At 35.2% G+C, this 15,641-nt stretch overlaps 2 protein-coding genes across 6 annotated transcripts in view; one reads left to right on the top strand and one right to left on the bottom strand.

The window, feature by feature from the left end:
* The window catches only part of LOC149479547 (rho guanine nucleotide exchange factor 17), a 108,706-nt gene extending 100,067 nt beyond the window's left edge, over window positions 1–8,639 (top strand). For 3 of the 5 annotated variants that reach the window (XM_089708031.1, XM_089708032.1, XM_089708035.1), the window contains exons 11-20: window positions 120–250; window positions 1,061–1,203; window positions 1,595–1,681; window positions 2,226–2,464; window positions 3,274–3,454; window positions 4,669–4,736; window positions 5,383–5,519; window positions 6,063–6,240; window positions 6,861–7,013; window positions 7,590–8,639. In XM_089708031.1, coding sequence (XP_089564157.1) covers window positions 120–250; window positions 1,061–1,203; window positions 1,595–1,681; window positions 2,226–2,464; window positions 3,274–3,454; window positions 4,669–4,736; window positions 5,383–5,519; window positions 6,063–6,240; window positions 6,861–7,013; window positions 7,590–7,873 — 1,601 coding nt within the window. In that variant the 3' untranslated portion in view covers window positions 7,874–8,639. The remainder of the gene's footprint in view (window positions 1–119; window positions 251–1,060; window positions 1,204–1,594; window positions 1,682–2,225; window positions 2,465–3,273; window positions 3,455–4,668; window positions 4,737–5,382; window positions 5,520–6,062; window positions 6,241–6,860; window positions 7,014–7,589) is intronic. The other 2 variants (XM_089708034.1, XM_089708033.1) reach the window with 2 other exon arrangements.
* A 1,420-nt stretch (window positions 8,640–10,059) lies between these two features.
* natalisin (neuropeptide natalisin) lies at window positions 10,060–12,116 on the bottom strand. Its single transcript, XM_089708024.1, has 2 exons — window positions 12,043–12,116; window positions 10,060–11,724 (listed from the first exon to the last, which is right to left on the bottom strand). The coding sequence occupies exon 2, from the start codon at window positions 11,716–11,718 to the stop codon at window positions 10,168–10,170; it is 1,551 nt and encodes a 516-aa protein (XP_089564150.1). The 5' UTR covers window positions 11,719–11,724; window positions 12,043–12,116; the 3' UTR covers window positions 10,060–10,167.
* Window positions 12,117–15,641: the final 3,525 nt, after the last annotated feature.

Genomic DNA, 15,641 nt, shown 5'->3' on the forward strand with positions numbered 1-15,641 from the left:
GAGCATGTTTGATATCCATCCGTCTTACGCTTTTTCGATCAGGTCACGTGTCCTGACGCGAGTTTAAGATTTTATACCCAACGCCGCTAAAGAAGTTTTCACTTCAATAATTTTCCCAGGTGTATATGGTCAAGAGAGACCAGCTCCCGAGTTCCTATCCCCAGTGCCGATACGCAAGACGCGGGCGGGACTGCAGTTCACGTGTGCGGCGCCCACACTGCCGCCGAAAGGACAGAGTCCCGATGTTTGGGTAAATATGTGTTTAATTTGTTAAATATATGAGTAACTAGCAAACCGGGCGAACTCTGTTTCGCCACCAGAGACACCTTTTCTTTGCTATAAACCTCACGGAGCCCGAGACCTTTCCAACAAATGCAAAACCGTGGAAATCGGTTCGTGCGTTCTGGAGTTATAGCGTCAGGAAGGAAAACCCGACTTATTTTTATATAGTAGACTAGAGGTCATTAATAAAAATGTAGGTCCGCCCCGGCTTCGCCCGTGGTGCATATTTCGCAATAAAAGGTAGCCTATGTCCTTTCTCGGGTATCAAAATATCTCCATACCAAATTTCATGCAAATTGGTTCAGTAGTTTAGGCGTGATTGAGTAACAGACAGACAGACAGAGTTACTTTCGCATTTATAATATTAGTATGGATTTGTTATATGGAAAATATATTATTGTGATTTAGTCAAGTTATGTTGAAGTTTATACTGACAATATGAAAGGAAAGGCTTGATTCAAGTAGATAAATACGATATAAACATCACTTATTTCTACATTAAATGAATGTTATAACATAAAATAAGGGTGAGAGGTGGAATAAGATAATATCAAACAAATAGAGTTATATGTACATATTATAGTAAGTATTCTTATTTTTTCATAAATGATTTAATAATGAACTAGCCTCCTAGCTTATGTAATTTTTTATATGTGCCATCTATTCTGGAACACGGACATCATTTTTATTTTTAATAAAACGGGCGAAAAATACTGTGTTGGCTATATGCTAGTACAAAATAAACTCTATGCACATACAAATAAGAGTCAAATTCCAGGTATGCAACAGTGACGGTTATGTCGGCCAAGTGTGCGTGCTGACTCTGAGCCCGAAGCCGCAAGTGACGTCATGCAATGGCGTCTGCAATGCGCGCATTTTGTGCGTCGCTTGTGTTCCACCCGCACCTGCTACTATTGATACGTAAGTATATCTTTAATATATATAAATCTCGTGTCACAATGTTTGTCCTCAATGGACTCCTAAACCACTTAACCGATTATAATAAAATTCGCACAACATGTGCAGTTCGATCCAACTTGAGAGATAGGATAGTTTAAACATGTAGGTACCACGGGCGAAGCCGGGGCGCTAGTATTATTATAAAAAGTGAAGTACAGTAGAGATAAATAAAGCAAGTTATGTAATTGCTATGTCAACGGCTATGTCGGCCAAGTGTGCATGCTAACTCACGCGATGTTTGTAACGCGCGCAGGAAGGAAGTTATTTACAAAAAAAAAATGTTTTTCAGTCTAGTTGTTGTCTATGTTATTTTATTCTGTATTAATTTTTTTAATGATTTTTTTTCTTACAGGACAAGTTCGTTGATCACTGCAGCAAATAAGCCAGGCATCAGCATTTCTGACACGGATGAGAGCTCCAAGAATATACGACTTGATAGGTATGTGATAAATTATATTTTTTCAATTATTTAAAAAATATTGACGACCTGCAGAAATTAACTTTCACAAACAATAGTGATAGAAATGACACTCATGTGTAGTAGTGTTTTGCTGCGAACTTAGTATCGACTTGTAAAGCCCCGTTGTTGCTGGTAATAAGCGTAAGCGTGCATATTTCAAAATTGAAAACGTACGTTGAAAAGTATTAACCCGGGCAGCTAACTGCAGTTAACAAACGAACTTTCTAGATGCATAATTCAAGTGTTTTTATGCATATTATTTTGGATGCATAATTCAAAAAATTACTACGAATACGAGGCTAGACAAAAAAAGACGTGTGGCACTCGGGGACTGCCGCGGTAAAGCTATTGCATGCTATGCCTTCAAGCCACACGTGTCCGTCGGAATGAGGAGCGTGAGGTTTTTTCGTTACGGAATTTCTCGATTCGGTCCCCACGCTCAAGACCCGCGATAGAAGCTATGCAATAGCTTAATAATAAAATAATCATAAAAAATAAAGCATTTTGCATAAAAACATTCCAGTTCATCATCAAGCGACGACGAAGACGACGGCTCCTCCAGCGAGAACCAAGACGCTCAATCCGAGAGAAGCCAAGAATCCGGCAGTTTGCGCCTTACATACAACGTGAATCGAACCCTGACCCCCAACCATAGCAAGAGCCTAAGCACTCCACACACGGGACAGAACATACAAATAAATCCCGTGATGAAGTCCAATTCGAACCCCGCTGTTGACAAACAGGCCATGGGAATTACCACCGGTAAGTATAGATGGCGTTGTTCTAAATTTGTTTTAGCGCCATCTAGCGGTGGGATTTGGTAATTGTGTTAGAAGTTCTTTCTTTTAAATAGTTAACTCTTAATTAATAAAAAAGCAAAAAATTTTAATTTGCATATTTAACTTTTAAAATAATTATAACTTCCCTCTTCCAGTACAATAGTTATTACTTATTAACATTTTAGCTTAATTAGAGATTTTTAATTTCTGTAAAAATATTAATTTAAAAGAGTTTTAAATATTGTTTTACTGTATATAGTGAGCGAACCTTTTAACAGTCATTTTATTTAGTTTCAATGTTTTTATACAAGTAGTTGTTTCTTTTTCCACTAACTAATTATGTGCACTTTCTTAACCTTCCCCTACCTTATGTCTCTCAGTACACGGACGCATCATTGCTGGTATGAACCTTTATAACATATTAATTTTATAATTTGTACCTTTACTTACATTCTTGCATGCTCTAACAACTTTTTTATCCAAACCTGTAATAGTACTTAATAAGATAGTATTCATTTAGATAATATATTCACACCTCAAAGATAAGTTATAACTTATAACGTAACAACAAACAAACACGTCAAAATAATCATGTAGGTACTAAAAATTATTAAGAAATTTTATGACCTGTCATAGTCACTAAAGTGCTTTAATAAAGTCGTAACATGCTTAATAATTATATTCAGTGTTGAACAAATATTTGCCCCCTTGTTAGGGTAATCTAAAAACAACTTTTTGATAACAGCGCCCTCTATTTTTAACAAAAAAAATAAACAGATATATCACACATAGGTACTCTCTCATCGCCAGCAAGCCGGCAATCATCAGAGGATAGCAGCACTACAGCGAATCAACCGACCATGTGGCTTGGTACTGAAGATGGCTGCATACATGTGTACAATTGTTTGGATAATATCCGGATTAAGAAGAATAAAGTGAAGCTGCAGCACAATTCCGGCGTTTATTCCATTGTGTAAGTATTGACAAACATTTTAAAAAAGAAAAAAAGACGTGTGGCACTCGGGGACTGCTGCGGTAAAGCGTCCGTGTGTGTGTCCGTCGTAGTGGGGAGCGTGAGGTTTTTTCGTTACGGAATTTCTCGATTCGGTCCCCGCGCTCAAGGCCCGCGATAGAAGCTATGCAATAGCTTAAAAAGTAAAAATAAATTGGCAAAAATAACCTAATCTATAATTTGTATCTCAAGCTTTCACAATAAGCCGTTTAACCCGTGACACGTTCTACGCACAATATTTGTGTCGCAACGCAAATTGTACTGTAGTGTACTGCGCACAAACTCTGTGCCTAACGCGGCCCGTGACATTGAAGGCCATCTGTAGTGAATTACAAGTGAATGTTTCCAGTATAAAAAATATTTCTCTATGCCTTAAACATTTATAATTCGAATCGACACGACTCCGAGACAGGCAATAGAGACCAAAACCACAAAATAAAAAAAAAAAGTGAATCATTGATTGAGTTGCGTCATCGGCCATAGTTTGTGACATTTGTCTTGTTCAACGAATATTTGGATTGTGAATTATGCCGAGAGGAATAATTAGATGAGTGATAATTGAGACGTATATTACTGGAAATTTTACGTAGAATACGTTTATGATATTGGTTTTAGGGATATTTGAAGAATACTCAGTGAAAAAGTGTCTCAACTTTTCAGTGCGGAAGACGCAAAATGGCGCTTTTTTTCTTGTTTGTGAATAATGGAGATTTGTTATTATTCATAGTGAAATACGTTGTGTTAAATGTGTGAAAATATAAGTGAATGTATTTGGCAATCGTGTAGTGATATGAAAACGTGAATATGATCATTTGATGACTCAGCATTATCATGTAAGTGTTAGTATGTAAGCAATTAAAATTAAAACAAAAGAAAATCATTTTTTTATAATTTTATAGAAAAAATATATCGTCATGATTACATTTTTATGCTATAACTAGTTTCTTCCTCTTTCCAAAAATATATAATACATGGCATATAATTATAGAACAATAGGGTAAATAAAATTTTCAAACTCGGTAGTCATAAAAAAGCTAGATTTCGTGAACTCCCTTGACACTATCGGGATCGGTGCCGGCTGTGCGCCAGACGCGTGGTAGACTGAATCAAGAAATATACAGACCCGACTTACGTAGAAAATATTGGTATTTTAACTGAGATACATTTGTTTGCAGATTTGTGGAGGGCAAAGTGTTTGTAGCGCTCGGCAACGGTGATCTCGTAGTGTATTGTAGAGATATTGGTGAGTAATAATTAATCTTTAATTTTAAACATTATGTAATGTTAATGCTAATATATTATTTTGTTACTCAAAAAAAACTGATACTTAATTCGTTACTTTAAAAAAAAATCAACAATCACAAAAAAAATCAACATCAAATACATATCTATCGACAAACAAAAATGTTGCCTGTTGACAAATTAAGATTAATTGGTAATGCTTCGCTTGCATATTACCTTATTATAAAATCAAGCTATGTATGGCATTATTATTACTATGCCTTCCGCCCGCGGAAAGCTAGCTTCCGCGTTTTCAAAGAAAAACCCGTGTAGTTGCGGTTCCCGTGGGATTTCCGGGATAAAACCTATCTATATGTTAATCCAAGTTATCCTCTATATGTGCGCTAAATTTCATTGGTTCCGTAGTATTTGCGTGACAAACATACATACACACACATCCATCCTCACAAACTTTCGCATTTATAATATTAGTAGTATAAATTTACCATATTATTCTATGGGTCTGTACAATTTATTGTCGGTCACCTGAATTAAATGTAATATATAAATAACTATACAATTTATTGTCTGTCACCTGAAATAAATAAATAAATATCGCTAAAGATTCACCAAAAACCTCGATTAGACCTAATAAACCAATCTTCCAGAAGGTTCGTGGGCAGAGCGCTGCAGCATCCCGGTGGGGTCGGGCAACACGCCGGTCAGCGCCATGTTACTCTCTGAAGGCCGGTTGTGGTGCGCTACACACGCGGCTATCAAGATTATTAACCCGCACACTTTGCAGGTATATGGACACTTAAATTGACACTGATATTGACACTTACATTAACACTTTACATTTACACTAACACTTAACACTTACACTTATAGTGACACTAACACTTTACACTGACACTAACACTTAACGCTTACATAAAAATGTAAGTACACTTAAATTTACACTTATGCTTACACTTGCATTTACAGTTGTATTGATACTTATTTAGTTTTACATTTGCGTTTATTCAAAGGAACTTTTAAATTTACTCTTAAATTAGAATTTACTTATACTTATAATTAGGCCAAGTAGTGGAATCGAACGCTTGTTAAAAATTAAAATTATTGTGAGAATTTATAGGTGCATGTTTATCCAACTTTTCTTTAATACTACCAAGTGTAGTATTCAAAAAGTAGTATAATAAACTGAAAACACCATTTTTTAGTTAGTTAAAATGCAGCTGTACTTAAAATTAAGTGTAGCATTACAGAAAAGCTCGATACACATTTATAGTATTATTGTTACGTATAATACAAAGCTCGATACTTCTACTATTGTATCTATTTTCAGGTGGACGAAACATTCCAAATAAGCTCCGAATCCAAGCCAATCAGCCACATGGCAGTAGCCGGTGGAGCGATCTGGCTCTCACTACACAACGCAGCCACTTTGCGTTGTTATCACGCCAATACACGGGAACTACTCGCGGAGCTTAATATCACGCCGCATGTTACTAAGATGCTGCATGGTGAGTTTTTCTTATTACTAGTGGTAATTTATATGAGAGAAAACTTTAATTTGGATAAAAAATAAGAAAATATAATTGCCAGTAACGTATATAAAGACTAAATAACCATTGTATACTAAGTGATCCAAACCTGGCAATCACTTAGTATACAATGCAATGCAGTTGTAGTTATCTTGTTTTTATCATTTAATTTTGTAGTAGTAGTTATCAACCGATGATCCCAAAAACGAATGAGGTTGATTTTTAACCAATTGACGTTCTTTACGTGTTTGATAATAAATTGTTGGTATTTGGACCCATTTTTTAATCTGCATGGTACATCCTTCAGTATTATAAAGGTTATTTTTAATTAAGAAAGTTACATTGTGTATATGCCGATGTTAATGTGCTATACATACGATTTTTCTTGACGTGACAACGTCTTATAATTCGATAGAGCCGGCTGCACGCACGAAAATACATGACTCATGCGGCGTTACCTCGCTCTGAGGCGTTCCATGTAAGGTTTGAAGTGCAAGCGAGAGCGCGGAACGAGCGACAAAGAAGCACAATCGGACATTGTCACGTTCAACTATCGTCAGTAAACCGACTTTACAGACAACCAATTTTTTTTGTATCAGGGTGTGACGACATAATCCGTCAGCACAAAGCTGCGTGCTTGCGTGTGACGGCCCTACTAGCACATCGTGATACACTATGGGTGGGGACCAGTGCCGGTGTCTTACTTACCGCGCCATTAGCTGCTCCTGCACGAGCACCACCACACCTTACTGGTAAGTGTTACTAGCTAAATTATGCTTTACTAGTTGCTCCGCGCGGTTTCACCCCTGTGGCTCCACTCCTGTTGGTCGTACCGTGATGATATATAGCCTATAGCCTTCCTCTATAAATGAGCAATCTAACGCCGAAAGAATTTTTCAAATCGGACCAGTAATTCCCGAGATTAGCGCGTTCAAACAAAAAAACACTTCAGCTTTATAATATTAGTATAGATAATTAACTAGCTGCACTCCGCGGTTTCACCCGCATTGCTCTGCTCCTGTTGGTGATATATCGATGAATAGGCTATCCAACACCGAAAGAATTTTTCAAATCGGACCAGTAAGTAGTTCCTTAGATTAGCGCGTTCAAACAAACAAACTCTTTAGCTTTATAATATTAGTATAGATAATAAATGATTACATGAATTCCCTTTTTATAAAGCTGTACTACCGCATAGATAAATGTATAACCAAACATTTACCTAGATATAAAAAGATCTGTTTGAAACGAGTCTAATAAAAGAAAACATTCACTAAACTAATTATGTTTATGTATGTTTACATTTTTAAATTCCAAACTTTTCACAGGCATCCCATACGGACATACTGGGCACGTCCGATTCTTGACCATCGTGGAAAACCCAGTCCCACACAAGCCAACGAAGCCAACACAGACCTTGAAAACTAAAGGTCTAAGTCGGCGCTCGACCAACGCTGAAAAACTACAAAAACAAGCTGACACCACCAAGAATAATACGGAAACCTTAATAATTTCTGGGGGAGATGGTTACGAAGACTTCAGAAGTTCCACAATGTCCGAAGACGCCGGGCGAGAGGATTCCACCAACCATCTTCTTCTTTGGAGGGTCTGAAGGAATTTTCCCACTACAGGGTCTAATTTCGCCGAAACGCTTCGGCCGTTTTCGATTTACGTTGCTACGTTGTGCGACAAATAAGGAGCCTAATTGTATTACGTTAAACCGAATTGTCCAGCTTTTTTAATATATTTTAAAATGTTTGTCCCCGAGGGCGATAGAGGATCGAGATTATTAACGTAAGTTAGGACATTAAATGTCGATTATATCAGTGTCTAAATATCAAACAATTTTATCCTAACATTGTGCAGTATTAAAATTATAGATATTGGTTAAGGCCAAATGATATATTTACGGTGTTTTAGAATCATTTACATGTACCTATTCATATCAAGCGGTTTTAAATGTCTGATAACGTATTGCTGTTGTCGAAGTATCGTGTAAATTAATGTAATGGTTTTCCTTAGAGAAAATTGTAATACCTGTACCTATACCTGTACCCGTACCTATCTATACCTATACCTATCGTGAACAATAGCGCCCATGTTGTGTAGATATCATCAAGTAGCATTCGGAATTATCATTAGTGCATATTATAAATGTCTGGATTAGTTCTAAGCCATTTCAATGTATTTACTTTACAATAGATCTCGCGATAGTATAACAGTCTATGTACCTTAAATGTTTAACTTCTATGGAATTTGATTGCTCAAACCGAATTCAATGTATGTTACCTACCACGAAATTATTTTGAGAGCAAACGGAATTGTAAAGATTTGAAAATGTAGGTATATTTATGATGAATAAAGAAAGTTGCACTAAATTTTGTTGTTTTTTTGTACTCCTATTTTCATAAATTCTGTTTCTAAGATGTAAGTTGTTTAATTTTGTTGTTGCACATATTATGACATAGCAAACATAGTTACTATGCTACCGTACAAGTTTTAATCAGGCAACAAGTTTTTCTACTATATCGAGAATATTATAAATACATATTAAAAACTCATTGTCCTTTGTCACATTTTTTTTACATTTCGTTCTGGTAAAGCTTTCATTGATTATGAGAAACAACACTTCATGTCTTTAAACGGATTTTTGAGTTAAAATACATAATGATTTCAGTAACTAAAACTGCTTACTACATAATACTATGCTCCTCAGTACAGTGGTTATAACGTGAGCGTAGAACCGAAGGGTCCTGGGTTCGATTCCCGGTGGCGACGAACAAAAACTGTTGCGTTCTGGCAGGTCACAGAAGGCTTATTACCTACCTACTTGTCCCTTAATAAAATCGATCAGTGAAACAGATGTATATAATGCATCTACCCTTTACCCCATATAGGGGAATTACTATTACTTGGTGAAAATAAGTGCGAAATAAGCAAAGGAATTCAATTTGTTTTCGCCTCGATTATGGATATGTGAAAAGATAGCATGATCATAATCATAGTAATTTTTTAGGTTTTACGCATTGAGATAATATTACTACGTATGGAGGAGACACCACGAACAAAATCTGTGCGCCATTTTTTTGCTCTAACTAAGTTTTAAAAATTACGCCATATGGCGTATGTTGAGCGGAACATAAGTGATGTAGGCGGTGTCGTCTCCATATGTATATCTCAATGGTTTTACGCCTCAAAAGTTGTTGAAAAAATAATAATGAGACTTCTGTTATGACAGTCCTAATCTGTACTAAAAAAGGAAAAATTCAATGAGTTACTTTTAGTTCATAATACAGTTAGTGTAGTTAATTATTTTTCGAAGTCAAAACTAACTTACTGCTATTAGATTACCTAATGGATACGGCAGTAAGATACAAGTAAACAGGAAGAAAAGTTAAATAGAGTGGCATTTGTAACTCGATATGACTATTTCACTAGTTGATGGAGTTTTAGCTAAAACAAAATAAACATAGTAAGATCTCTGTAACTATGTTTATTTTATACTAGCTGTGCTCCGCGGTTTCACCCGCATTGCTCCGCTCCTGTTGGTCTCAGCGTAATGATAGCCTTCCTCGATAAATGGGCTATCTAACACCGAAATAATTTTTCAAATCGGACCAGTAGTTCCTGAGATTAGCTCGTTCAAACAAACAAACTCTTCAGCTTTATAATATTAAGTATGGATTTATTGCTTTGATATTTGTGATGACTGATGCCTCATAAATAATTAAAAATATTTTAATTGAATATAGATTTTTCCTATTATGTAAAGGAATTTGTAGGGAATAGAAACAACAATTCAAATGAAGTACTTTTTAATTGCACCAGTTTCGTTTAATTATTGATCACAAAACTTAACGCTGCGTCTTCTGTATGTAGTTTCCTATCTTTAATATTACAATATATTTAATAACACATTTCGATTATTTGTTCGACGAAACCTTTAATCTTTTTTTCGTTGTCACTTGCATCTTTTTTCCCTCTACTCACGAAGTAAGGATCTTGCTGAAGTTGCGCTGCCAACTTTTTTAAAATAGTACGCCTGTCTCTTTCTGAATCATTTATTTCTCTCTTAGTTTTAGTCCCTTCAGATTTCGATAATACAGAATTGACTAAAGCACACACAGCTTCTTTATCTCTGTTTAAAGATTGCATTGACATGATTGTGTTACCAACCTTAACAAATGAATCCTTTTTTCCTCTTGCTATGTAATAAGGATCGTTTTGGACTGACTTGAAGATATCATTGATTGCTCCACGGCGATCCCTGACTGCTTTGGGGAGATGGAAATAACTGCTATATTTCTTGCCTCTACTAATTATGTACGGATCGTCTTCGGCTGAAGCACGGCTACTGCGTTCAATCAAAATATAATGTGGCTCTTCCGCGTAAATTCTATCGTCATGAACGGTATTCTGTTCAGGTGGCTTAATATGGAAACCCTTGCTTACTTCTTTATTGAGGTCATTCGTTGTTGGCATGTTCTGCATTCGACTCCGTATAGCTCCAGTGAAAAGATTGTTTATTCTGCTTTCTCTGCCTCTGTTCGACCAAAAGGAGGATGACAATTCTCTTCTTTTCATCGTTGACATACTGTCCAAGTCATCATAATCATCGCCTCTATTTGAATTACTATCAAGTCCGCTCATTCGTCTACCGCGGTTACCCCAGAATGGTATCTGGTCTTCGTCGTCTGTTGACCTAAACTTATTTTTTCCTTTCTTTCCACGACTGCCCCAAAAAGGTTCCGGTTCATCCAGGCTGTGACCTTTTTCTTTATTCATCCTCCTTCGCCCTCGATTTCCCCAAAAAGGTATTTCCTCATCATCTTCTACATCCGGAGATTTTGATGATGTTATATACTGTTTGGAATCTAAGGAGTTCTCACGTCTACCTCGGCTGCCCCAGAACGGTATATCCTCATCCCGTCTGCCGCGACTACCCCAAAAAGGACTGTCTTCATCATCATCATCCTGTCGTCTGAATCTTTCATCCCATAAACTGTTTTCACTGCTTTGAGAGCTAGAATCCCGTCGTCCACGATTTCCCCAAAATGGGATATCGTTTCGCTCGTCTGAGTCAAAAGGAAAGCAAAGTCCGTTGCAGTTTTGATAGTATCTTTCCTTTGGTTTCAATCTTTCTTGTAAGTGCTCTAAAGAGGAACTCTCTCTCCTGCCTCTCGAGCCCCAAAAAGGTATGTCTTCTTCAATCCTGTCTGAATTAATCATCCCGTTCATAAGTTTCAATTTATTATATGTATTTATGTCATCATCGTTAGGTAAATGTGAGAAACCATGGCTGTTAGAAGATCTTTTAAATCTGTCAGTTGCTTTACTACTTAATTTATTTTGATTCTTATTAGAATTGTCCGTTTTAGTTGTATTGCCATTTTTGCCGTAAGCGATGTTATTTGAAGCGAGGAGTAAAATCGAAAGCACGAACAGCTTTTTACGCATGGTTGTCTGAAAAAATAAATAAATTATTAATTACCTGATGAAGGTAATTCATAATATAGAGACTATAAAATAAATTGGTAACGCTATCTCATTACATATTATTTAATTCATAGAAACTAATGATTCGTTTGAAACAAGTGCCTCGAATTATAAAAGAGTTGTATGAAATTCTAAAATTCACAGATCGATCCTATATTGTGTAAAAATTTAAAACAACTCTTTTCTAACTAGTATAATCTACAAACCAAAGACAAATTATTGTAATACATTAGTCATGACAATAGCTAAATAAAACCCGAACATGGTAGTAAAAAGAAGACTTACCTTTGTATGAAAATGCCTGGATATAATATGTTACATAATATATTATTTTGTATTGTGTGTTCCACCAGATCTCGACTGCTTGTGGTCTCCTGTGTTGAATGCACGCGTTTATAAAGGAAGTCCGAAGTGGGTGGAGTCCCTAGGGCTGTCGCAAATAATTTTATTTTTTCGTTTCAGCCAGTAATGCGTTGGGACTGTGGCCGTTATTAAATTAAAACAATGTACGATTCCAATTGCTTGTGGCTGGTTAAGGGTAGGTTCTTTTTGTTTTTTAGAAAAACTATTTTTTTCTTCAGATTTAAACAATAGGTACTATGAAAAATGGAGACACTAGGTAAATGCTTTTCTTAGGATATCACTGAAGTACCTACCCATAGACATACATTTGCTACAAATTCATCACTACATAGTATAAAACAAAGTCGCTTTTACTGTCCCTATGTCCCTATGTATGCTTAAATCTTTAAAACTACGCAACGGATTTTGATGCGGTTTTTTGTAATAGATAGAGTGATTCAAGAGGAAGGTTTTAGTATATAATTTATTAGGTTTTAGATAAAGCGGGCGAAGCCGCGGGCGGAAAGCTAGTAAATTCCCAAAAGTAAATTCCGCCCGCGGCTTCGCCCGCTTTGTCTAAAACCTAATAAATTATAACATACACTTTTTAATCTATTGACAATATTCCAAACATATAATCATGACGTAAAACATTTTCCCTTTTACTCAGTCGTAAAATTGAAGATCAAAGCGGTGTGAACAGAGTTTGATCAAGTATTAACTATAAAGTCCCTGAATTAATATATAACAAATATTTAAACGTTCTAGACAGTTATTTTTATGGAATCTGTATATTTTATAGATTCCGAACTTTTCTAATATTAGATTGCGAATGTGCTTTTAGATTTTTGTATGTAAAACTTGTAAAAGTAAATAAAGATCATTTTACAAGAGTAGTTCATAAAAATTTAGTTTATACATACATTAAACTGTAAAATACAATACAAAATTATTTATTTAACACACACATACAGAAGATAAGGAAAAGAAAAGAGAAAAACATATAAGATTGTTAAATAGGAGGCCTTATCGCTTTCAAGCGATCTCTGCCAGGCAACCTTTGGAGAGGATTAATTTTATGCAACGTTTAATAATATTTAATTAATCTGTTCACACATACGACGATTGCCTGGGTTTCAAAGAAAAGACAAATCTAAACATATCATATGTCCAGCATTTGGGATAGTTAGGTACGGTCTACATTATTTTCCATTTTCCTAGAATCTGACCTTGCTTCCAATGTGAGCTGAATATATTATCTGAGAGGACTAATATTATTTCCATAGGACATTTGTATAAGAAAAATGTCGAAGGACAAAATTTATAAAGGAGCCAAATATGTTCATATTTTGGAAGCTACGATGCTACGATTCGCCATAAATTGCGGAACTTATGTGGTTGTAGTTACTTGATAACATTTTTTCTTAAATATCGATAGTGCTACAGTATTGGGTGTTTAAACTATATCTATACAAAGTGTTGTTGTTTCGCTTTCAATCTTATTAGTAGCTTTCCGCTCGCGGCTTTGCCTGCTTTGTTTAAAACTTACAAAAAATATACTCAAACTTTCCTCTTGAATCACTCTGTTTACCAAAAAAAAAACATAGCGTAGTTTTAAATTTAAAGATACAGACAAATAGACGAAGCGGCGTAAAGCGACTTGGTTTTATACTATGCAATGTAGTGATTCCAATCACCGCACGGTCGCGAATTCATTGGGTAATATTGTTATTATAATTTGAAAATAAATAGACTGGTTTATTGTACCAATTAAAATCAGCGACCAACCCTCAATATTTGCGAATAACATTAATAATATTACAGTCCCATGAATATATTTTAACCTTGTTATTTTATTCAAATTAGACCCTCGGACATTGAATGTTATTTTATTTACCAATTTTGGGACATCTGGAAAAACATATTTGGTTTATATTTGCAATGCTATTTCTGTCTTCGTAAGATCTATAAAGTAGTAGGTAAGTATTAATATAAAGTGTTTATTTTGTAAAAAAAATAGAGTAGCAACTCTATATTATTACGTTTCAATGACTAGTTCATATAACTTGATAGTTTGGAGTCTAGATTCGTTTTTATTGTGATTGTGATTCTCACGGAAAATAAAGAAGGAAAGAAACCATCACGTAGCAATTACATAGGTAATTTTATTAACAAATAATAATCTTATATATAAAAATGAATCGCAAAATGTGTTGGTAAGCGCATTACTCGAGAACGGCTCAACCGATTTCGATAATTCTTTTTTTATTATATTCCTTTGAAGTACGAGGATGGTTCTTATGTAGAGAAAACGTAAACATGTACCACGGGCGAAGCCGGGGCGGACCGCTAGTAATATAATAATTTCAGGTTTCACAATGTCTATCTGCCTGTAAATAATGTATTAAAATTTAGGTAGATGAGTTAACAGTTTCAAATTACATATCTGGAAAATAACAGCAAATGGCACTTAATTTTTTTTTACAAATTATGTATACCAATTCGGTCTGTTAAATCTCATCTAGTTAAGTGTAAGTAAGTATAAGTGATATTTTCAGGTTGTAAAAAAAAAACTAAAATATTATTTTATTTCAAGAGCACCTTCGTCTTAACATCTCAACGTCGTGTTAGTGGTAACGTGACGTTTGTTTGTTGCTTTGATTAAATCCGAGAGTACGTGAGGAGGTCGAGTTGAGTAGGTAGTACATTCTGAAATATAAAATTTTTAATGTAATAATACAAAATGTTATAGTCAATTTTCAAAATACAGGTATGCTCATATGTGTTATTTGGAAATAAATTTATAAATAAACATACAAGATAAGTATATGTAAAATAATGTCCTGTTAGTTACAAGATTTATAACTCAAAAACGGCTGAATAGTTCTTTACTAGTTTTGTTTGTGAAAAAGACAACGTTTCACGTTTTGAAATATTCTCATAATTTATATTAAAAAAAATGAAATTAGTTAAGCTTTCACATCTGATGATCTAGATCTTAGATATTTGGAATTGAAATGCCTCTTAGACTGAACAATGAGTGTTATAGTCACAATATGTGAATGACAATTGACAATACACCTTTCATTATTTGATTTATTAACATAAAAATTGAATTCATATACAAATTTATTTCTTTATAACTTTTCTTCATACAATATCCATTCCACCTCAGTCTCCCCGCAGTTCCGCTGTGTTTTCTACAATAATGAGACGGTCCGTGTTTTCATTTCTCGCCCGGTAAACTTTTCCTGAACTGGTATAAAAGGAAATAGTTCTGGAAACTACGGCCATTTTACATTTCAACTTCGCACGTATCAGACCTTTATGGGTTTATGATTGAGTTTTGTATCTAATTAACTAGGTGCAACTAAATACACTACAGAAAAACTGTGAACGTTGTTTATAAAAATTAAAAACATAGCGGCCCGCTCCGGCTTCGCACGGGTATAAAATATGTATTATAGTATAGCCGGGCGGCCGACCGGTACCGCCGCAAACGCTACGTCCCGCAATTTTTAAATCTGTAATATCTTCGAAAA

This window comes from Colias philodice, chromosome 20, assembly GCF_061535455.1.
Source record: "Colias philodice isolate Cphi_HAF_F1 chromosome 20, ilColPhil1 Martin Lab GWU primary, whole genome shotgun sequence".
Lineage (NCBI taxonomy): Eukaryota > Metazoa > Arthropoda > Insecta > Lepidoptera > Pieridae > Colias > Colias philodice.

Coding starts and splice junctions, on each gene's coding strand:
- natalisin (XM_089708024.1), bottom strand. CDS start 11,718: ATGCGTAAAAAGCTGTTCGTGCTTTCGATTTTACTCCTCGCTTCAAAT.